We start from the raw sequence: 25,365 nt of genomic DNA, 5'->3' as shown, positions 1-25,365 counted from the left end.
TCAGCTTGCTTCATGGTAACAGTTGATCTTTCAGCAAGAAAGGTAGTTCCCGGACACTGTGACCTCCTGCCTTCCCCTCTACCACCAGAATAACTTACCTTGCAGTGCTCTGAAAAGAGGCTCCTCCCTGATTCCGCAGAACCTTCCTGTTCCCTGTTCCCTTGGCTACCTCCCAGATCAACATGCACTCAGGCACCCCCACTCCTACTCCAGCCTCACACTCCGGGCGGGCGGCAGCCATGAGTTCTGCCACTTACCATTCCATGTGGGAGTGCCGAGGCCTTCATCATGAGAAAAGCCATTAAAAATGATACCGAAGATGGAAAAAAACAGCCCACAAAACTGGGATGTGAAAGGCAGGGTGGACTATAAGCTTCATAACAAAGGCAGACAAATAACTCTGAGGAATCCAGCAGGAAGACACAAACCAAAAGGGTATTTTAAATTTTAAAAGAACCTTAACTTTTCTTTTATCTGCTGGGTTTTCTATGAAATGTCCTTCCGCATAGCCTCTAATCACACCACCCAGACTGAACATAATACACTTTCATACGGGCCCTTTAATTTTTGATTCCAACCTTTGTCCTCCTAATTCCTACAAAGCAAACAAAGCAGACAGGCAGCAGTTGACTCAGAGATTACACTTTTATGTAGAAGGATACAGAACTTACCACTCTCTTTTCCCTGAAGTCAATGCCGACTGTCGTGATAAATTTGGAGTTAAATTTACCATCTGTGTACTGGTAAAGTACACTGGTCTTCCCTACTCCAGAGTCTCCCAAAGCTAAAAACTTGATGAGGTAATCATAGTCTCCATCAGACATAATGAAGAGCTCAGTGGTTCACCTGAAAAATATGAACAAATGCAAATTTACCAATAACCCATTAGAAAATATTAGAATCCTCCATGAATAAAGTGACCTCCTTTAATATCCAGTTCAACAAGTACTTCTGCATAACACCTACATGCCTAAGGGTTCTGTGAAGACAGGATTAGACGTCATTCACTGCCCCAAGGACTTAATCATTTGCTAGATCAGATGCTACTGAAATGGTAAATAACTAACAGTTTAGTTTAAATTTAACGTGTACATTATAGTATTGTGAAGACATAAATTCCAAGTGAGAATGAAAATCAAGATGAATGGTCACTAATTCTTTTTTTTTAATTAAAGTACAGTCAGTTACAATGTGTCAATTTCTGGTGTACAGCACAATGTCCCAATCATGCACATATATATACATATATATTTTTTCATATTCTTTTTCATTATAGGCTATTAGTATAAGATATTGAACATAATACCCTGTGCTATGCAGAAGAAACTTTCTCTTTTTTAAAATCTATTTTTATATATAGTGGCTAGCATTTGTAAATCTCAAACTCCCAAATTTATCCCTTTCCATCCCTTTCCTGGTAACCATAAGATTGTTTACTATGTCTACGAGTCTGATTCAGTTTTGTAGATGAGTTCATAGTGTCCTTTTTTTCCCTTCTTTTATTTTTTAGATTCCACGTGAGTGATAGCACATGGTATTTTTCTTTCTCTTTCTGGCTTACTTCTTTTAGAATGATGATCTCTAGGTCCATCCATGTTGCTGCAAATGGCATTATTTTACTATTTTTATGGCTGAGTAGTATTCCATTGTATAAATATACCACAACTTTTATCCAATCATCTGTCAATGGACATTTAGGTTGTTTCCATGCCTTGGCTATTATATATAGTGCTGCTATGAACATTGGGGTACATGTATCTTTTTGAATTAGAGTTCCCTCTGGATATGTGTCCAGGAGTGAGATTGCTGGATTATATGGTAAGTCTATTTTTAGTTTTTTGAGGAATCTCCATGCTGTTTTCCATAGTGGCTGCACCAAACTACATTCCCACCAGCAGTGTAGGAGGGTTCCCTTTTCTCCACACCCTCTCCAGCATTTATCATTCATGGATTTTTGAATGATGGCCATTCTGACTGGTGTGAGGTGATACCTCATTGTAGTTTTGGGTCACTAATTCTTCTATGCAGATCATGTAGAATAAAAATTAATAGCAGAATAGATAAACAAGATTATACTGTATAGCACAGGGAAATATATACAAGATCTTGTGGTTCTCACAGCAAAAAAAAGAGTGACAATGAATATATGTATGTTCATGTATAACTGAAAAATTGTGCTCTACACTGGAATTTGACTCAACATTGTAAAACGACTATAACTCAATAAAAAAAAAGTTTTAAAAATTAACAAAAAAGAGAGAAAAGAGGAAGGAAAAGTCCCAGGAATAATAATAATTCTTAAAATGCAAGTGGTTCCACTTTCCCCTTCTTTTTCAAAGTCTCCTACTTCTACATCCTTGGCTTTCCTCTTTTAACTTGGACTTCTAGGCAATTTCATTTATCCCACACATTTTCATATGTCATTATGATCCCTTCAAAGATAGTGCTAAATTCACAAGTAAAACTGGGTTTTCAGCTTCCTTATATATTATTATTGCTACACACTACATGTTAAATCAGATTTTTCTGGAGTATCACTTTTCACTTGGGAAGTGAGTTCCACAATGAAGGGCTCATGTATCTATATTTGCCTTGGTATTCCACGGGAAATGCTACCAATTCAGCTCTTCAATATTGACCAAAGCAGAAGTTCACCATACAGAAGAAATATTCTTTTTACAACAAGACCTAATCATGGTTACTTTTTAATCCATGGCAATCAGCACTTTTCATGGTTTTTTTTTTTGTCCTCTAAACAGATTCAAACTATGCAAAGTATCATTCAGATTGGGAATGTAGTCTGTCTCCAGGGAAGGCTTATTTCTTTTTATCCTCCCATTTCTAATACCAATAAACCCTCCCAAAATCAGAAGAATAATCAGCTATTCCATTACCATTGCCAACTCTATGTACCCATTCAAACATACATTCTCATCCATCCACAGACACAACATCCCCCCTCACTAGATGCTGCTGATTTTCTTCTCATTGTCCTCTTCTCACCCAGCCAGCTCCTATCCAGAGACTTTACCACATTTCTTAGTGCTTCCCATAGGATTATTTCTATAGATCCATAAAATTAATAAAAGTTCAAGCAAGAAGGTTTATTGATTTTCAAGGTTGCCTCCCCCACCCCATCCTCAATGTGGTGACTCACTTTACACTCAAAAATCCTGAATTCTGATCCCCAAGAGCCACCGCAGTGTCCTTCCTCGGAGAGCCTTAGTGCAAGTCTGTGACCTCACACTCTGATACGGCTGGTCAATCTATAAGGGCAGAGCCTCTACAAACATTCAGAATTCTGTTTGCACACTATAAAGAGCAACACTTTACTCACGATGGCTTTCCTATGTTAGCTTCTGTATCTGCAGGTGTAGGTTACCAGTATTAATGGTATGTAACAGAATTCCTCTCCAGAGGATGACCACCTAGGTACAAATAAATATTCTAGTATATCATATCACAGCATTTCACTTGGCTCCAAGTTATTCATAATTAAGAGCTAATACTTAAGAATTGAAAAGCAGATCCAGATAACATTTCATCATCTGGTGTGTTGGGGGAGAGGGTTCCCCTCCAAATAAATGAGCAAGCAGAAAGCAACTCCAAATTCTGCAAGGAGAATGATGCAAGAAGACACTGTTGGCTACCTGATTTCCTCTTTTATTTTGAAAAACAGTTCTTCCTATAGCTAAGTTTTTCATCATTTCAGGCACAGGGGAAATGTCACCAATGGCATCACTCTTCTAGAATTCTCTAAACTTACTTGGATGGAATTCAAATAGAGATGAACCTTTTCTGCTGCACCCAAAGAATCACACATGTATCTACAAATGATCTTCGTGGGTTTTGTTTTCTGTTCATGGTAACAGCAATATGGAACAGTTTGTTCCCAAACCAAGCCGTCATACAGGAAACATTTGGTTAAAAAACCAAATGCCACAACTGAAGTTATAGATACCACTGTCAATATTAATCATAGTTTGCACACTTTAGACTGTACCTTTAGACAGTTATCTGCCTTGTTGATCTGAAAATAAGTGCTCAGACCCTCCTTTCATCTCTAGTTTCAGTTTTCTAAAGAACGAAATAGAGCCCACAGAGTTTAACTCATTTGCACGGTCAGGAACATAGGTCTCCTAACTTCAAGTCCAATGTCTGTTCTGCCCCAAGCTTCATGCCCATTACTCAAGTTTTTACAAATGCGTGTTGGACTTAAAGGTGACCAGGTATGACATCATACAAGGTAGCCTAACAGAAAACATATGACCTCTGAGGTCAAGCAGAGTCAGACTGAATTCCATGTCACCCTCATAGCAGCTACTCAGATGTCTTTGAGCCTTGGATTTTCATGAAAAAGAATATAATATACACAACTTCACACCATGTGCTAAGAATTGAATGAGACACTGAAAAAGAATATAATATACACAACTTCACACCATGTGCTAAGAATTGAATGAGACACTCTTTGTTGAGGGCCCAGCACAAGGCTTGGCATATACGGAGTATTCTGTAAATGTTAGCTCACTCTCTTCTTCCTATTCTGGACATATCAGACTGGCTCTGAAGACCTAGAACAATTTCTGAAATGGCCTCTGGGCAGCTCAAAACATGTGTTTCTGGCACAAAAGACTGCTTACTGGCTCAGAGTAGTTTACTGAGTCAACAAAGATCACTTTCAAACTAATTCTTATCTTTTTTTGGCTGATTCAAATCATTTTCAATTAATTTTAAATGGATACATCCATTTCAAAAGAGTTACGACCAACTTAAGAACAGGTTTAAATTGTATAAAATACTCTAATCATTCTAACATGTTCATACTTGTTCAAAAGAATCTCAGTGGTTCATACTGGTTCAGAGTGAAAGAGTTAAGTCAAAAGATGTTCCACCTACAAAACCATTTCTGATTGATCTAAAGCCACTTTGGCTAAAACCACATGTATCTAACCAAAATCATTTGGTTTTAAGAGCTCACATTGCTTCAGACTGATTTTAGCTAGTTCAAGTAAGTTCTGACCTGGACAAGCAGGTTCTGACTGGCTCACACCAGGTTTGATTGGTTCAGGGTATATTTTATTGAATCAAGCACGTGCTGACCACTTAAATCTTTCTCCAACCAGGTCATATTTGCTCTAATTTTATCAAACTGCTTGTGATCAGATCAAGGTGAAAACTGGTTCCAAACAGTCCAAGTTGACCAATCAGATCTTCAAACAGTTGAAGACTAAAAAATATAAAATGATCATCAGAAACACCAAAAGCAATGGTTGGGTGCCTTAAACTTATGCAAATCAATAAACTTAAAATTTTACTTACAATTATCTCAACTGTAGACAGCCTGTACTCAAAATTTTTATCTCTATTACAGTACCATTTCTGTATGCACTTCAGCAGTTTGTCCGCGTTGGAGTGCAATAAACAGGCTGAGAGAAAGGATACTGGCCAAAGAGAATACAATAAACAATAGGAAAAGGAATGAGGAGTGAAACAGTCTTCCTTGGTTGAGAACCCACCTCCTGTCTTACCTTGGGGACCTCACAGCAAAACAGCAATCCATGACCCAACAATAAAATAGAGATTTCAGTTGGGGGAAACCTTTAGCAAATTAGAAGGTTGTGTAGAGTTTGCCCTAAATTGGTCACAATGACCAGGCTGGTCTGGGTTAACAGAGACCAGAATTCTGAAGAGTAAGGAAGCTGCTAGGAAAGCAAAGGATTCAGGAAGCAGGCACGTCTTCAAATCATTAACAGAGCTTTTTCAGGGTTTGGGCAGGGTACTGATGGTGACAGTTCCTTATCTAAGCTTGCAGTCAGTAAGTCAAAGCCTCTAGAGTTAACGGAATCATTCCATCTCTCAGCAGAAAATCATTCCAATCCACAGCAAACTGCAATCCCAAACCCATCCTGCAGTCCCATATGTGGCTGTCTCACCACTGCTGACCACCGCAAGGTGAAGACAACTTAATGATGTTTCAGCTGCTGGCAGGTCTTCATATAGAACCATCTTCATATTAAAAATGATTTTTCTTTCTTATTTTTGTTACTCAAGTCTTGAGTGGTATTTCTGGGGCCTGTTCTTCAGATTAAAAAAAAATACTCCACTCTCCAATTACAGAAATAACAAATTATTTTTATGTTGGCACTTTAGAGAAGGAAGGGAATCAGTAAAAATACACAGTGCAGAATCTGGGGCACCAAATCACATTTTGCGCACACAATTTCCAGCAAGTACTCTAGCCTATTGATGGATGGGAAGCCAGTCCATCAAGGCTTCCCAACTGCATTGCTCTTGCTAAAAATAGCTCAGATGCCCACATCAAGCACTTTACATACATTAGTGCAACAATCCTTGTCACAGCCCTAAAGGCAGGTGGTAACACACATCACACCCACTTCCTCGCTTGCAAGGATCTTGGTGACATTCTTTCATAGATGCCATAATGAGAGGATGAGTATGTGGGTCTTGGGCTGTCTATTCACATGTTAAGGGCTCAATTCCAACATATTGAGGGAGAGCAAAAAGTGGAGGTGAAGAACATGGACTCTAGAACCAAACCAAATCACCTGGATGTGAATCTAGTCATGCCACTTTAAAAAATTTAATGTCTTTTGCCTCGGGTTCCCCATCACAACACTGGGAATGACATCTGATTTTATGAATACTATCATGCATGTGCTTTCTTGTTTTAGCTTCTTTATAATTAGGGTGCATCTTACACTTCATAGTCTTACAACCCCAGGACATCTTGCAATTGTTACTTTAAAAGGTGGCTCTGAAGATACAGTTGTGTGAAAACCTTTCATTAGCATCTTCTGGCAAGATCAAGAATGCACCATCCACATATTTTAGAATTGATGAAACACAAAAGCAAACCTATCTTAGAGGGCTGTTGTGAGGACTAAGTCAGTGTATACAGAGCAAGTTTAGAGCAGTGTCCGGCACATGGTAAGTCCTGTATATGTATTGGCTGCTATTAGCATCACCATCTAGCAGTCTAGTTCCAAAGGGTCAATGTGCAGGTGACAGTCCTTTCTTTCCTAGAACTTTAAGAAAGAACTGAATCCCTAAACTAAAAATAAGATTTCAAAAACAAGGGTCTATGGAGAGCACTTGAACCTAAGTTCACTTCTTTAAACGCTGAAAGGAAGCAGCGTCTAAATCCATCAAGGAAATGTTTTCCAAAAAAGTCAAGAATGCCAACAATTTGGGACAGGCAGAAGATTGTCTTATTCAGCTCACTTCTACCTCTCCTCCTTACACAAATATTTTTTCAAAGTGCTCTCCACCCTTACTCTCATCAGGTTAACAATAGAAAACAAGGAACACCCACTTCCTCAACACGTACTATGTGGTGATAATTGCCTGGTGAGAGAAAATCAATGACCTTCTTTCCTACTTAAAAAATAAAATATATTTTCATTGTTTTCCAGGGAATAAAGAAGAAAGTGGTTTTAGTTATGAGCAAAAGGGAAAGATATCTCTTTCCCTTTCTCTCTCATGCAAACACACACACACACACACACACACACACACACACACACATAAACCCCACAGCCCAAATTCTCCACAAATCTTCCTATTAAAGTCAGTCATACATTCTAACCTTAGGCTCTCCTATCCTTAAGCAGAATCATTCTAAAACTACTCCAGATAAGCCAGTCAGTTCTTGAAAGCCAAAATTTCCCTCCATCACCCATATTTAGGACAGAGAATAAAAATAGGGGGAGGGACAATCATACTCAAACAATTACCATGTGCCACAAATGGTAATAGACATGCATGATTTTATTTTATCATCCTTAAGGGGAACTTAATGTCTATATAAGACATATAAAGGGTGATGTTTTCTTAATGTGATAGCATGCAGGTTTGGGTTCAAATTCTGACTCTTCTCGATGTGACCTGATCCAAGTTCTTCAAACTAAGTCTCCATTTTTTTCAACTGTAAAGTAGAGATGACATTACTAACCTCACTGGGTTACTTTAAGGGTTAAGTGGCATAATCCACAGAATGTTTTAGCACATTGCTTGGTTTGTGTTAAGTTTAATAACTGAAACTTTTCTTTAGCAATACTGTTACTGAAGTACAGCCTCATTAAGTTCTTATTAGGCAAGGCATGTAATTTTATAACCTATTCCTCATGAAACCAGTACTGGAAGCTTTGGAAAAACTACAGAAAGAAATTCAACTTAGGTGCAATCACTGATGAGGTCTCTATCACAAAAGCCACCTTGGCATCCCAGCCTAACAGTGAGCTTTAACAGGGAGACTTTTGGCAATTTCAGAGCTAGTGTTCATCATCAGAGCATTTATAATGCACCAAGATCTCAGTAGATTCAAGCTGTATTTACTAAAAGAGCCCGGCTACCACTGTCTTAGATCACTGCAATTGCCATACCCTGAAGTGAAACAAATTTACTCTCACTGCAAAAGCAAGATGTGGACAGCCCAGTAGTAGGGCTCCCCATCTCCACAAGAGGAGACAGCCCCTGCCCTCTGTGCATGTGAGCTTCCTCTTCTCAATTTCTGCTCCAGGTGTGAGTAGGTAGGTTTCTGCCCCCCACTGAATAAGTTGAGAGTGGAATAGATGAGATTGTAAATATAGAGCTTATCTTGTTTCTGCAAAGATCTTAGGCAGCAAGCAGTAGAAATGTAATGGCTTTGAAAAATAGAAGGAAATTGGAATCTGCTTCTTCCTTGTCTCCTGAGTGAAAGATGAGTTTGATTTTATCCAAATTCAGAATATTCGATTTTAACTGCATTAGATATTCACCTATAACCTATGATTCATAAATGCGTTCCTATCAATACAGTGTTTCATAGTAATATCATAGATCCATCCTTAATAGGGAGAAGAGAGGTACCAGGTTAAAAACTGACAGAACCTAAATCAACATATCATTTGGCTTTGTATTTATAAACATGCCTGTTATGTAGGAATATTCCATTTTCCCCACTGAAACAAAGTGAGAACACTAACTTCTAGCAGCAAGTTACTGAGAGAAAAACTAAAATGATCTAAAAAAAAAAACTGTTGAACCAGATATACATTTCCAAATGCTGTCAGGACATCCAAATATATCATTTGCAAAAGCATCCTTCAGACATTTGCACTTCTTTATAAGCACTGAAGAGAAAGACCAGGAGATGACCTACCATTTCTGAAATGTTACCATCATTTCAGTAGGTGCCTAATGTAAGCCAGTAAACAAATAACACACGCAACTACACATTAAGAAATAAGGGGGCACTGAAATGATTCTTGAAAGTAGAAAATGTTCTGGAAGACCACTGTCAATGACTTAAATGAGATACTGGTCCTCTTTTTTTTTTTTTTTAAGTTACAGAGATCATTGATTCATTTACACAAAAGACATTATTTGTTGCCCATGCCTTTTTTAGCATAAGAATATGAATGTTTATAGAAATTTATGGGGGGTGGGTATAGCTCAGTGGTAGAGCACATGCTCAGCATGCTTGAGGTTTTGTTTGGGTTCAATTCCCAGTACCTCCATTTAAAAAAAAAATAAATTTATGGAAAGTAAACTCTGGGTATTATATTACTTACAGTTTGTAACAAGTACATCCTGTTTTATAGACATAGGATTAAAGGCATGCTACAGAATATATCATGTGTAAAACGCCGGCAATACAGTGGCAACAGGAGTGGCTGTTTGGTTTGCTGAGTAATATCTCAAACAAGACGAAAGTAGCTCCATAACGGCCACAACCATATGGCGTTGCAATGGAACGTCCAACTCATGGCTAAACGTGCTTCTTAATGACACCATGAAGCAGAGAAGTCTCCAAGAAGTCGACAGAAGTGCAAAATCCCTAAAATTTACTCCCATGCAGCGGTTGTTTTTTGTGAGCACACAGAAGACAGCAAAACACAGGTGTTAGAGTCAGGGTCTCCTAAATTCAGACAGGACACTACTATCAACCTGTGTCAAGTGAGTAGCAAAATGCATGACAGAAGGGGACAGAGCATAGCTCAGTGGTAGAATGCCATGCTTAGCATGCACAAGGTCATGGGTTCGATTCCCAGGACCTCTGTTAAAATAAAATAATAATAATAATAATTAAATAAGCCCAATTACCTACCCCCCAAAGAGGCATGATTGAGATCAATATGTCATGGCTGTTCTTATGACTACAACAGACTGAGGCTGGAACTCAGATCTTATAGCTTTAAGGCACATGCTTTTTCCACTATACTTTAAGAGGGACACTGAATTAATAACGCTCTCAACAAACAGAGTAAAAATATTTTCCAAAAATGGGAAAGGAGGAGTGATTTAAGCTACCTGAAAGAGACCACTAATTAATAGGGGGGATTGTGCTATTAAGGAGTTCTGAAAAAATGGAAATAAAGAGCTGTTGGCTATGTCAGAGTGCCACCAAACTCCTGTGTCCAAGACTCAAACGTGGAAATATTAGGGGGGACAGTGTTGCTACTGCAGCCAGGACTGCAAGGATTACAAAATCAAGTAGCACTTGAAGAATTTGAAATTGAAAAGTGCATTTCCCAGGTTGCAAAACACAGAACAGCTTCCATTTATGACCTAGAAGTGGAGCCACAGATTCTGGCAAGCCTAGTCCTTCCAGAACATGGAAGGGTTGAAAGGCCTTTGTCCACCTCACCCTGGCTGTCCTCTTGCATCTCACCTGCCTCAAAGTATTACATAAGCTGCAACACAGGAAAGACGTTAATATCTTAGGGGAAATGACCAAATCAAGAAGAGAACAACTTCACTTTGTGAAGGAGGAACGATGCTTCTTTCCTTCCTAAAAGAAATTTGGAAAGAAAAAGAAATTATGAGTTAAAAGAATCAAGACCTGTTGAGACTGACTGTCCAAATAATAAAAACAATTCGATGAAGATCCCTGTGTTGGCAGTTACTGGGGAAGAAAGAGAAGGGCTCCTTTATCACTGTCTTTTTTTAAATGGAGGTGCTGAGGGTTGAAGCCAGGACCTTGAGCATGCTAAGCACACACTCTGCCACTAAGCTATACCTGCCCCCTACATCATTGCCTTTTATAAAAAAACTAGGATGAGTGCTCTATATTTATTCACCCCATAGAGAAATTGTGTCCAGAACAGAGCACCACCCTACCTTTCCAGACCTAACTATTTGCATACCAGGAGAATATTTTCACTGTTGTTGTGTAAGGGTTATTTTTACAGCGTACAGTAAAAAAAGAAAAAAAAAGTCATTTCCCTGACTTCTTAAACAAAGGGCACAGGTCGTACCTCAACTTTTCTGTGATGAGCTCTGCTGTAACTGCATACGTGCAGGAACTACGAATGGTGAGGGCTCCCATCCCACGTGCCCCACTGGAAGGCGAAGAAGCAGCACCAGTTTGGCACACGGACCCTTACAGAGGCTCAGACGCACCAGACACAGCTTCCCTTCTCTGTCGTCCTGCCTGCCCCGTGGCCTCCCCTTCGCTGACTACAGCAGAGCACAGCATTCTCCACCCCCAGGAACACGCTCCTCAGGAACAGGCTGGCGTACAAAAGCACACGGGATTCCATGTCTTCACAGCGGGTTTTCTTTTCCATAGTCTCACATCCACCCCACAACACCCCCATGTTGGGTTCTAACGGCCCCACTTCTAACCATTATCCTGAGTCACAGCCTCTCGACTCTCTTTTTCCTTTCCTGGCTTTCTTGTCCCTCATCTCCAGCAACTCTCCCCAAACTCCAGTTTGTGGGTGCAAAAACCGACCTTACGCTACCACCACTAGTCAGTGAACACGTGCTTTCCTTTTCCAACGCACAGTGAGCTGCTATGTCAATTTCAAGGTATTGGTCCCTCCTCCATGAGCTCATGTGCTGCTCTGTCTTCAGGGCTTTTCCAATACAGAAAGGAGTTTCGCCCCAGCTCAGTGTGGGGGTGGAACGATCTTAGAAACCCAAGTGCTTCTCACCTGGGCCAGATTTTGTTTTACCTTATATATTGATGAAAAGGCAGCCTACTGATAAAAGCTGCTCATGAGTTTAAGACACTAGTATCTGTAAATATTCCACCATATATCAACTTAGTTCTTTTAAAAACAATCAAATAGCCTCAGAAAATCAAACTAGTTCCCGACGTTTAGCAGCACTAAACAACAGAAGGAGGACTCTCAGCCCCTCTGGTGCCAATAAGCCCTCAACAGCCAGCTATCGGTCCTTCTGGTCCTGGTCAGGCCTACCCTCTCCGTTACTATACTTACAACACACGTTTAACTGCTCCCTAAACATCATATTCTTTAATGCCTGAATCAAAAAGAAAGAAAAGAAACTCACCTAATGGCCAAAGTCTAATCAGATACACTTCTTGTTGATTCCCAAGAAGTCTTTCCTTGTCCCACCTATTCGTATGCCTTCTTAGCTGGGACTGTTTGCACTTCTATCAACAGCTGTTTAAAGAATAGGGTGTGCCTTGGGTTTACTTATGCAAAAGATACTAAGGTGTCTGCAGCCATCCAGCCTAGCTCTACATTAGCCTGTCAGACCACAGTTGGCTTTTTTGGTGACTGTCACTGATGTTGTTGGTGTTTTCTAATGCTATTACATTGGGGTCAGTAAAAGTGGGCTGCCCATCATCAAACTGGGGGTGGCGGGGAGGTTGTTAAAGATGAGTGAGGTTTTATGAAAGTCCCGTCAGTGTGTGAAAAGGATCTGTATTCCCTGTTTGTTGGACGTAGAATTCCATCAGTACTCATTCAAGCTAGTTAGTTGTGTTTTTCGATCTGGTATGTTCTTCATTTATGTTTTGCTCATTTATGTTTTCCTGCTTCACCTGTTTGGTTCTGAGAAAGGGATGTTAAAAAACTGGAAAAAATATATTTTTAGAAAATAAGCACAAGGCAGCGTTTTAAAGGAGATGACGATAACACATCACCAAGGAACAAGGCACTGCGGTCCTTACTAGAGAAGCACCGAGTCTGTGGAACCCCAGGCCCCATGGAGGTACTTTAAGAGTACTTTATTCAAATGTCCTTTTCCTCTTTACTGTTATTTTTTCAACTGGAATGAAAACTTTCAGTCGAATGGTTATATACTAGATTTACAGACCTCCAAACTGTTCACTTAGGCTGCTTGGCTAAGTTATTTGCTTCTGTCTTTAGTGCATACATATTATTTGAAATTCTTATACATGTGTCATTAATCGAGAAGGCTGTAATTTGCACTAGCCTTTCCTCATTTCCTTTCTCTCTCTCGCTCTCTTTTTTTTTTTTTTTTTTAGTTCGGAATGGATCTATGTGTCTGCTCTAGTGAAAATAGTTAAGGAAGCATATGCAAGCCACACTCTGTAAATGACAGTAAGGCTCAGGCACATCTCTTCAGCACATGTTGCCCCTCACCCTGTTAGGACAGTCAGCTGAGCAATAACGAATGAGCACAGCATGCTGCGTCGTAACATTTTACTACAGATCACTGGCGAGATGACTTTGTGTTTAGGGAGCTTCTTGTCTGACTGAAAGCTATTCTAAGTTTGGGTCACTTCTCCCATAGCAGACCAGTGTCTTCACAGTCCATTGGATATTCTTGCATAAGGTCTCAGAAAACCCACGTAATATCATTGCAGCAAATCTTTCACTCCCTCAGAAAACTGTTCTGGTCCAGCTGGTGGCAAACTTTCTTTAGCAAGTTTCTTCAAATGAAATCTTACATGGCACTCTAACATATAAAACAGATGAAGGTAGAACCATTGTGACAAAAGAAATGAAGTAAGACTCCACCTCCAAGGCCTGTGGGCCCAACAAGGACCTAATAAGAGGTCCATTGTACACACATGGAAAACAAACACAGAAAGCTCGACCTCAAATGGCTCTGAATAATCTCATCTGCCTTCAACTTCGTACACAACGCTTCCTGTCCACCTAAACACCTCCAACTGACAACTCATCTATAAGACCTGCTGGGTTTTTTTATTCAGCATCTCCTAAAGAGGCCATCTCTCAAATCTCCCCCACTGAACCACAACCTTAGGACTCTTCTTATCTGGGAGTGAAAATCTGGAGTGTACTGGGTGACCCTGGTGAGAACTTCAAGAAGGGCTACATGGAACTTCAGAGAGTAAGTCTCTAGGACAAGTCTGAAAGACAGCAATCATTGGGTTACTCAAATGGAAAGAAGAGCTATGGGTTCAAGGCTGAACAGTCCCGGGAAAATCTAGACCAAATTGGCCAGAAGTGAACTAAGGGGCAGCATCCCCCTTGGGACAGAAAACCCATGTCCTTGAAAATGGGAACCGTTGGGAGGATGTCTGTAACCAGCTACACTGGTGATCCTTTCCCAAAGGGCATCAGGAAATACATCCAGCTTGGTCATGATGGCCTCAACAACCTATGCTTGGGGGCAACCCTCAAAAGTCAAGATATGCTTTGAAGAACACAATGAAATGTTGATATAGCAAATTTAAAATAAGTGAGAATATATTATTTTGTGCTATAGCAGAAGCCACTTTATACTAAATTATAGTATTATTATTTATATTATTATTATTATTATTAGTTCTAAATATTTAATAATTTTCATTGTGATCTTACCTTTTACCCATAGGTTATTTAGAATCAAAGTGCTTAATGTTCAAACATTTGGGGAATTTTTCTCATTTTATTCTTATTATTGACTTAGCTAAGTTGTCGTGACTAGAGAACACTTTCTGCAAGATTTCAGTTCATTGAAACTTGTATTCTGCAGATGTTGGGTACAGTGCTTTATGTATATTAATTAGGTCAGCTTTGCTGATACTGTTTTTTCATATGTTCTAAGCCCTTTCTATTCTATTAAAATCTTCTTGTTCTAGCAATACTGAGATAGGGTGTATTAAAATTTCCAGCTATCCAAAAATAAATAAACAAATTATAGCACGGAATTACATAAAGAGGCATGGTTTTTAAAAATATATATACTGATGGGAGAAAAACTTAAAATTTTCCTCACTAACGTGACATTTTCCTGTCAACTCAGAAGAAATTTCAAGTGATATATTTTCTCCACCCCTTGTTCCAGCTAATGGCTATGTCACGAGGAATGGTCTTCAGGATAGCACTGCTACTTAGAACCATTAGAAAGTTCCAGGGAAGGAGGGAAGGGTGTGGGGAAGGCAGGAACAGAGCAATCCCTAGTGTTCCTCACCAGAGTAGGCAGCCTCCCATGAAGGTGGCACAGAATCAACTTCAGGCCAGAAGGGGTAAATACAAATGAAGGTCCCAGACAGATGGTCAAAGTCACATCAAAGTCAAACACGAACAAAACTAAGGAGCAAATCAAAAAGAGGAGACGTGGCTTATGGATTTGAGGAATTCAGGGGGACTACCATGGAGACCACTTAGGTCAAGGGAGCCAGTAGGACCACTACCTAGAAAAGACCCAGGTAGTTGTCACTTTATCAAGAGCCAGAGAGATTCTTACCTTCCAAGTCAGGGCAATTTATTCCATCTACTTCCTCTCTCTCCTCTGATGAGCCCATTCAATTCCAAAGGCTTTCTAATTGATCCAACCAGGTTCCTTCGCTAATCATCCTCCACCTGCCCTGGGCAGATGGAAAGTCAAGCATCCAGGTTAAAACTCGGCTCCCAAAGCCATACTGTCTTTGTCATCAGCCTAGCCTGGGATAAGGACACCTAGGAGAACCAAGCTCATATTTTTTTAACGCATCTCTGAGAAAGATATTTGAAGGCAGGAGGCTAAGAATATAGGGACTAAAGTCAGTAAGCAGGACAGAAAGCTCCTACAGGGCCTTGCTAAAAAGCAGTGAATAAAGAAACCTCAACAAAGATTTACTGACACAAAATAGAGGAAACTATGCATCAGCAAGAGAACAAGCCAAGAAGGAAAAGAAATTATAGACAAGAGGAGAACAAAGCCCAAGGAAGGAACACCATGAAGATGTAAATATTCATGTGTTTCTAAGAAATTGATATAAGTCACAACTTTAGAAATTTTGTTTGAGGGTTTGGAGGAAACTGAAGAAACATGTGATATTATACTTCATTTTAATGAGATCTGTAGATGAAAGAGGTGACTGTAAAGTAGTAGAAAAGATTTTATAAGCCATATATGAAAATCTTCCTCATAATTCCATAATCATGTTTTAGTAAGCCCAGTTTTTCAAGTACAAAGTTAACCTCCACATACCAAGAAATTTGACTGCAAAAGTTTGTTAAGTTCAATGTTTTGACCTCAGGAATTGTCTTTCCATTAAAAAAAATATATATTATCCATATTTAACTGATACGTAGATTTTTAATGTAGAATTTTCCTATATGTATTTGCACATCACATAAAAATACAACTGCTATTTAGCTATCAAATATTAAAAAATAACCCAAAACTTCTTATGATATTAATCAATTTTCTCAGAAATGAGATATCACCTTAAAAACTCATATGAATGTCTAAGAAAAGCTTTTCCATATTTACATTTTTTGGAACATTTTAGAGAGAACATGATAAGGAAAATGAATTGTTCTGCATAGAAATTACAATGTTTAATTTGAAATAAGTTCCCTTAATTACTGGTACCTCTAAGCAGTAGAGATACATAAAGCTTTAGTTCTTACCAAGGTAGTTTTAAACTAAACATTTCTGACGCAGGAAGGGACAGATTTAAGTTCTACTGCTTCTAAGCTAAAAGCTCTTGATCTTACATTCTCTGTAGGAGACAGACGCTCACAAAGAACACGTGCAGGCTTCTGTTGGGAACCTGGACATTTTGCACATGCATTCTAGTGTAAGAAGTTTTACATTTTGTTCAGAAGCAAAATGTTTATGAACTCAGGAGATGCAGTGTGATTTTCCAAACCAAGATCTGTTTTCTTATGACCCTTTGGAAAAAGGCAGAGTTGGAAATATGGCTTAGTTGCAAAAACCTCTGGAATTTTTGAAGCCTTTTCACTCATTTATAGGGCAAATGCACAAAAATATGTGAAATGAGGCAGTACCAGAAAAGCCATGGAGCTGGCCAACACAACACACCTCCATGCACAGAGGACGCATGCAATTATTTGAGTTCCTTTCACTTCTGACCATCAGGGCTCAGGACTGAGACCCCACTGATCACCAAAGGAGAGAAAGGGGAAAGGAAGTTGTTTCAATGGAAACATCCTCACCTACTTGGGTTCCTCTTCTCACAGCCCCAGTAATTGACAGAATGACCACGAATTAAGCCGAAGGCATCTCTGCCCACTGCACTCTCACCCTGGAGACCAGCCCTCATAAGCCACTTCAGGCTCTGGATAGTCTTTCAACCACCGTCTTCTCAGTGTGTATGAGTGCTTCACCTTGGTGAACTAGTACGGGTATTATGCTACTTCTGAGTACTCCTCTCCCATCTCTCATCTCCTGGGTAAGTTGGCAGGTTTCCTGGACTGCCTTCTTGTGTGTTGCCTCCCCACCACCCCGCACCACTGGACGGACAACAGGCCAGCTGTCAGTCAACTGCTAATTGTGTCTACCATCTGGCTTTCTCTAACAGCCTCTTCCTTCCTCTATTTCCTTTTGTTCCCTGCTGATTTCATTCAGGAATGACTCAAAGTGTCTGGGAGCTCCACTGATAACTGCTCTTTTTTGGTTAAGTTGTATTTGAGTTCTATTCAACAGTATTTGATAAGCAATTTCTCCACGCCCAGTACTGTGTGGCAATTATAAATGGCACAAAAGAAATATGTGATCCAGCCACTCCCCTCAGGAAGCTGGTATTCGGGAAGAGGAGACAAAATGAACTCATTTTCAACAAAGGACAAATGAGACAAGATAATCCGGAAGCAGAATGTCACCCAGCACAGGAGATCAAAAGTGAAATGGGCTTGAAGTCAGAACACAAGAACTCTGCTACTTACTTCCTTGCTGTGTGATCTATGGCAAGTCATGCCACCACTCCCTGCCTGTTGCTGCATTATGGAAGCATTTATCGAGCAATATCGTTAAGAGGATTAAAGACCCAGAGAGGTCAGAAACAGGACACAATCTGAACCAGCACATGGGCCGAACACCTTCAAAGTCAGCAAGAATTTAGCTAAATGGTGAGGAGTCAGAAAGATAGCAGGTTTGGTGAAAGAGTATGTTTTGGCTTCCATTCAAGTATTGAGAAGCCTTGTTATTACTTCAAAGGCTACAAATGTGAATAATTCTTCCCCTCAAAATTTGCAATCACAGAACATGACAAATACACAAATAACTATAAAATTGGCTATAAAGTCAAAGGAATGCTTAGGAGGTAATGCAGCAAGTTGAAGACGGCTGGGCGACCAGCCCATCAGTGTGCTGGGTACTAGTTCCAGCCCTGCTTCATCTGTGTGTGATCCAGCATGGGTACCCACCCTCTCTGGCCTCATTTTCCTACACTTGAGACAAGAAAGAGGTCTGAACTCAATGGTCCTCACCCTCCACAAACACTTTATACTCCATGATTCTAGGTTCAAAGTCCAGAGTTTAGTGATGAGAAATCTAAATGGGGTCATGGTGGCAGCCGTGCTCTGTATCACCTCGCTTCTTAGAGATGAGAGCCTAGACATGGGAATCAGATGGAAAGGATCCAAGAGACATGAGTTTTAAAAATAATAGTAGTGCCTCACTGACTAGAAGGGGAAGTAGCACAGAGAAAGTACTTCAAAGAATGAAGCTGGGTAACCAACACAGCAAAACGGTGATTCTGGAAACAGGACATTTGAAGTAGGGGAAGGGAGAAAGTTGGAGAGGGCATAAGGCTTTTGTGGGTGGGTACCAGATTTTTGGAGGGGATAGATGATGAGACTGGGCTGGGACGGGTTGAGTGGTAGGGGTCAACAAAGCCACATCACAGAGAAATGCTTAAAAACCATTCCCATTCCCTAGGGTCCCATGTTTATCTCTGTCCTTGGGACAGAGGCAGAGGCGCCAACATTGAAAGGTCCTGAAAGAAGGCTATGAATGTACAAACCACAGAAGAGGGGACACCCAAAACGAAGGATCACTGGTGTTCTCACTCAAACTCAGTTACACGGGACATAATGGGCAGTCCCTGCTGTCCTGATGAAACTTCATTTACAGACATCATTCCTCTGTTGTAAGATACATTATCTGGCAGCAAGTAAAGGGAAATGTCAGTGAAGACAGCTGGGTATCTCTTTGCCTCCACACCATTCTCTTCTTTGGGGAGCCTTTATTAGGGAATTGATTCACTCAAAACTTAGACCTCACATTCAAAACATCACCATACACCACCCATGTGACTACATGTTAATAAAAATACTTACTGGCCAGGAGTATATCATTTTCCTTCAGCCTTGTCCTCAGCCTCTCTTACTTGGCTCAAAATAACGACTACTTTTACTACTGATGTTAAGAAATGACAAGCCAAAACCCTTCTCTAATCACTTAATGCTTGTGGGTTTTCAGAAGAGAATCAGTTTAACTAAACCATGTCCCCCATGTTTTTGTTCTCACTCAAAATAAAACAATACTTTTTATAAATACGCATGTGCCCCATCTCCTAATACATGCCAGCAAGAGCTTCTCCAGGAAATTGCTTCCTAACCCTTTTCATGCTATTTGTGTTACAAACTTGGTCAAATGCTCATGATGGAAGACAACAGATTTGGGAACTCCAGCAATGCCAGGGCCTGCCCAGCCACCCTGAGAGAAGAAGGGTTCAGTATCTCAACACATCTGAATCAACTAAGGGAACACCAAAGGAGACTCTGATCCAGGGTAGAGGCCAAAGAGCAAAATTCCTGGGGCATACGTGCACGCATGTTCAATTATAGAAGATAATGCTAAATTGTTGCCCAACATAGTTGTTTCACAGTCCCACCTTCACCAACATTTGGTGTTGGCAGACTTCTCAAAATGGTCTAAGTTAGTGTTTCTCTGATTGCTAATGTGGTTGAGCCATTCAATTTCTTTTTCTTTTTTTTTTTAATTTAATTTGTTGGCCATTCAATTTCTTCTTACAGAAAAGCACAGTCATGGCTTTTCCCTATTTTTCTATTGGGTTGTCTTTTTCTTATGGACATGCAGGATTTCTTCATATATCCTGGATACTAGTCCTTTGTCAGTTACAGATGTTGCAAATATCTTCTTCCTGTTTGTGGTTTGTCTTCTCACCTTTTTAATGCTCAGTCTTCAGTCAACTCTCTCCATCTTTTCTTTCATAGCTAGTTCTCTTTACACCGCATTGAAGAAATCCTGCTTTGCTTAAAGTGACAAAGATATTCTTCTACATTATTTTCCAAAAGAGTTTGCCTTTCGCATTAAGTCTTCAATCCATTGGGAATTTTTTAAGGCATATGTAGGAATCCAATTTCATTATTTTTCTCTGAAGGACACCTAATCATCATAGTGCCATTCATTGAGAAAAATTGTCCTTTCCCTAGTGATTCACCATGTTTTGGAAGACCTGTTTCAGGACTCTCTCTTCTATTCCTTGATCATTTCCATTATCCCTGGGCCAATGTCATAAGGCCTTAATTACTATGACTTTATAGTACAGCTTATATTTATCATTTATATGTGGGAGGACAGTTGCTTCTACCTTACTGTCGACATTCTTGACCTTTCAAACTTCCACCTAAGCTCCTCAAAAACCATATAGAAATTTTGAATGGGAGTACATGAAATCTACAGATCAAATTGAGAAGATTGACCTATTCATGCTACTGACTGATCTCTCCAACTTATTTGTATCTTCTTTAATGCCTTTAAAAATGTTGTCAAAGTAAATTCTCCTTACAAAGACCTTGTACACTTTGGGGGAGGGTATAGCTCAGTGGTAGAGTGCGTGCTTAGCCTCACGAGGTCCTGGGTTCAATCCCAGTACTTTCTCTAAAAACAAATAAATAAACCTAATTAACCCCTCTCCTCGAAAACAAAACAAAACAATCACAACAAAAAAAGACCTTGTACATTTTTAGACTTACCGATACTTTATATTTGGTCACTATTGTAAGTGATATCTTTTAAATATATATATTACATACACCTTCCATTATTACTTAGCCCCACTAATTCTAATGATTTGTTATACATAGTTGAAAACTGATTGCATCTTTTTTTTTCCTTTCTAATCTTTTGTTCAGATTCTTTGCCTTACTGTGTTTGTTAAAACTTGCAAGAGTATTGAGTAAATAATCTTGTCTCCATTCTATAGTTTCACTGTTAAGAATAACATTTGCTGTAGGTTTCCAGTAGATACTCTTATCAGGTTAAGGAAGTTCTCCATCTATTCCTAGTTTTCTAAGAATGAGTATTATGAATGCATATCAATTTTATCTAATTTTCTTTCTAAATCTATTGCGGAAATTATGTGATTTTTTTCTCTTTTAATCTGTTCATTTATAATCTTTTACAATTAGTTACCTTTGATCTTTATTTTTTCTTTCTTCTAGTTTTTTCTCCAACCTTCCCAACTTCTGCTCTTTACTTATACGCTCTACCTGAAATTTATCCTTCAAAGCCATTCTGTTTCCTCCATGTCCATCCTTGCAGGAGAGGAGGGTACAGTTCTCAGAGTCATTAATAAATATTTGAATGAATTTAAAAAATGAAATACCTAATAAGTGCCTTACTCCCTAGATAAACATCAGAAAATCATTAGCTATCTCCTGAATTTTCTTTCAATACTATGTTTGACTTTAAGTACAGGGGCTCAAGCTCCCCCATTATAACACTTAGCAATTAGGGCAACAGATTTCAAAAGTGGTAAGCATCTTAAGAGAGATAAAAAGTGACGCTTTTATATATTCTGTAATTCAACACTATCCATCAGATGGGCCACGCATGCTTCAAAACCTTGGTTCAGAACCTAAACCAGACCAGCAACAATGATCATCTAATTTGTTCAATCTGAGGATAGAGGGAAGAATGTAGGTACTTCCTTTTATTTAAAGCAAGGTGAACAAATCCAATTTGTGCCATGCTGCAGCAAAAGGGGGTTATACCTCTAGAAAGTCTGGGTAGGTCTGTCTTAATGAGGGGTCATTATATGTCTGTTTTGTTCATTCATTTAACAGTTGAGTGCCCACCACAGGCAAACACTATGCAAGGTAACAGAAATGCAAGTAAGACAGAAGCAGCACCTGCCCTCACAAAACTTACCATCAAATGGAGAACAGTGACCAGTGAAGCAAGACACCAAGTGTGGTTAGTACATATGGCCAGAGTAATGGAAGGAGCTCATGAGATTAACACCTCAGCTAGATAGGGGTGAGGTGGGTTCTAAGAGGAAGTTTATGAAGAGTCTAGTGTCTCAGGTTGTAGAATTTCTGTAAGTAATCTGTAGTTCTAAACAGTACATTAAAGCTGGGGTTCCCTAGGGAAAGAACTCTATAGTCCAATGGCATAGAACAGGAAAGCTAAAAGAGCTACAGAGCCTCATCTGTACACTCCCCACCCAACCCCACCGCCCACACACTCACACACAACTATGTGACTCACCCAGAAGGCTACAGTTTAGGAAAAAAGTCAGTGTCTCCTCCAGATAACTGGAGAAATGACTGTGGAAGTGTGTATGAAACAGGTTCCTCCCCTCGTGCACTGTTGGGGGCACTGTAAATTGGTGCAGTCACTATGGAAAACAGTATGGAGTTTCCTCAAAAAAACTAAAAGTAGAGCTACCATATGACCCAGCAATTCCACTTCAGAGTATGTATCCAAAAAAAAAAAAAAAACAAAAAACACTAATTCGAGAAGGTACACACACCCCAATTTTCCTAGCACCGTTATTTACAATGGCCAATATATGGAAGCAACCTAAGTGTCCATCAATAGATGAATGGATAAAGACGATGTGATATGTGTCACACACACACACCCCAGTGAATATGACTCAGCTATAAAAAAGAATGAAATTTTGCCATTCTCAGCAGCATGGATGGACTTGGAGGGCATTATGCTAAGTGAAATAAGTCAGACAGAGAAAGACAAATACTGTATGTTATCACTTGTATGTGAAATCTAAAAAATAAACTAGTGACTATAACAAAAAAGGAGCAGATTCACAGATATGGAAAACAAACTAGTGGTTATCAGTCGGGGGGGCAACAGCACAAATTACTGGGTGTAAGATATGCTCAAGGATGTATTGTACAACATGGGGAATATAGTCAAAATCATGTAATAATGGTAAATGGAAAGCTACCTCTAAAAACTGTATAAAAATGTAAAAATAAAATTAAAAATAAAAATTAATAAAATTAAAAATGTAAAACAATTTTTCAAAAGGTTCCTCATCTTTCTTGTCTTGCCATAGACCTTACCTAATCTGCCATCTGCCTCTATTAGTCAAAAATGTGATCATATCAGTTTTTAAAAGGTGTTATCTTATTTTTAAAATTAAAGAAGTTGAATCTACATTTCTAAACTAATTATTTAAGATGCAGTTTTGAAAACCTTTGCCAAGTTGTTTTTTTAATTGGCCTATACAATCATCCTAAAGTCGGTATTTAGCTTCATAAAATATATTTATTTGACCAAGGATGTTAGATAAGGCATGATCTGGAAATGAAAAGGGGCAGTTAAAAAAAAATAGAAATCAGCAAACAGCTCTCAAACTTCTAGAGCCTTTAATCCTAAGAAAAGCAGATTAAACATTACAAGAATATATAAAACTGTAGTTCATACCTGACTCCTAAAAGCCCCAAGACCACTGCCAGCAGTAAGTTTCTAAGGTCATTAAAGAAACAGTCTATGGGACATTATGCTGTACACCAGAAACTGACACATTATAACCAACTATATCTCAATAAAAACTGAAAAGAAACAGCCTATCTTATTTCTTTCCAATGACTTTTAGTTCTTAAACACTTTTCAGGACTATAAAAACTAGACAAGATGGAAATCTATTATTTTAACAGCACTTTTCAGTTACTTTAGAGGAAAAACTTGGCTCAAGAGACAAATATAAAATTGCAAAAATTATACAGCATAGGATGATGTAGGGAATGTCTATGACAGATATGGAAGTACATCCCAAGAAATACAGAAACACCAAATATCTTTCATCACAACCAAAACTGAATGCAAAGTGATACATAAATACCAATCCAAAAGGTGTTAATAATTTTAAATAAAATTTGATAAGTGGATTGTCCTACACCAATGATCCAAAGATAATCTACCAGCAGAGCCTGGTAGGAATGACTGAAATCAGGTGGTGGCTGCTGAACCCATCGGTTAAAACATCATGCATCTAACAAATTAGCACTGAGAACCAGCCGTGCCCGCATCACCGCGTTAAGCACCGACAACTAGGCTGTGGGAGAGCAGCAGTCTAACAGCAGCACTCTACGTGGCTATGAACAGTGAAAATGCAGGGGGAGGAAAACTGTTACAGGAATGTGCACACAACACTGGGCACTGGGGAGGCCTGGGGTAGAGCGGGTGGGGCCACCACGCCACTGCACAGGGGGCACCTGAGACAAGGACTTACATCAGTACACAGAGGGACAAATGACAAACGTGAATGAACAAAAATCACAGTTCATTGACAATGTGGTAAAGGACTTGACCTCCTATGTCAAATAAGCATTATCCTTTGAGGATAACGGACGCCATCAACAAAAGGGTCACCGACGCCAACCCAAAAGGTGTAACTGAGTTTTGATGGAATGAGGTGAAGGCTGTCTGTTGCCCAAAGTAAAAAACACAGACCAGGCTTAGAGTCATGAGAAGAGAGCAGGTGCTGCGGTGAGCAACTGGGAGGGTGGAAGTCAGGGAAGAGCATTTGCACCTGCACACGTCTAAGAGGGAAAAGGTTATGATGCATTTAGGGAATCTCAGCAGATGGACGCGGCTCAAGGGCTGCATGGGAGTGAGAGAGGAGGCGTCTAGACAGGCTGAAAAGATGGGAGAGACTTTGGGACCCAGGACTGAAAGGACTCTTACATGGCACTAGAAAGTCTCTGCGTTATCCTCTGGGCAATGGAAGGCACTGCAGGCTTTTATGAAGGAGAAGAACACAAGGTCGGCACCTTAGAAAGATCTTTCTGGAAGCCACGGGAAGGCTGGGAATACAGAGACCAGGAATAGATGAGGAGAGGCAGTGAGTGACCTGTGTTGGTGACAGCAGGAATGAAGAGGAAGGGATTAATTCAAGATATATTTAGGAGGCAGAAAATCGGTATAATTTCTTAATAAACTGGTAGAGGAGTTAAAGAGAAACAAAACTTTTAGTTTGGTAACTGAATGAAAGGCATTATCATTAACCAAGAGAGGAAAAGCTGGTTTGAGATGATTATAACTAACACTGAATACTTTTCTAAGCCCTTGAAAATATTAACCCATTTAGGGCCTCATAACAACCCCATGAACTAATTTACAGATGAGAAAAATGATGCACAGGCAGGTTAAGTAAGTTCTTCAGTGTCACACAGCCAATAA

The 25,365-nt window shown here is 39.5% G+C and overlaps 1 protein-coding gene across 6 annotated transcripts in view; it reads right to left on the bottom strand.

Moving 5' to 3' along the window:
* RAB27A (RAB27A, member RAS oncogene family) overlaps positions 1-25,365 on the bottom strand; it is a 63,845-nt gene that overhangs the window by 18,050 nt on the left and 20,430 nt on the right. For 4 of the 6 annotated variants that reach the window (XM_031672758.2, XM_072962364.1, XM_072962367.1 and 1 more), the window contains one exon: positions 672-846. In XM_031672758.2, the coding sequence (XP_031528618.1) occupies positions 672-824 (153 nt within the window). In that variant the 5' untranslated portion in view covers positions 825-846. Of the gene's footprint in view, positions 1-671; positions 847-3,337; positions 3,429-5,023; positions 5,096-25,365 lie in introns of those variants that run through there. The other 2 variants (XM_072962368.1, XM_072962366.1) reach the window with 2 other exon arrangements.

The sequence above is a fragment of the Vicugna pacos genome, chromosome 6 (genome assembly GCF_048564905.1).
Source record: "Vicugna pacos chromosome 6, VicPac4, whole genome shotgun sequence".
Classification (NCBI taxonomy): domain Eukaryota; kingdom Metazoa; phylum Chordata; class Mammalia; order Artiodactyla; family Camelidae; genus Vicugna; species Vicugna pacos.
The sequence above is the reverse complement of the archived record's forward strand: the minus strand, read 5'-3'. Positions and strand labels throughout refer to the sequence as shown.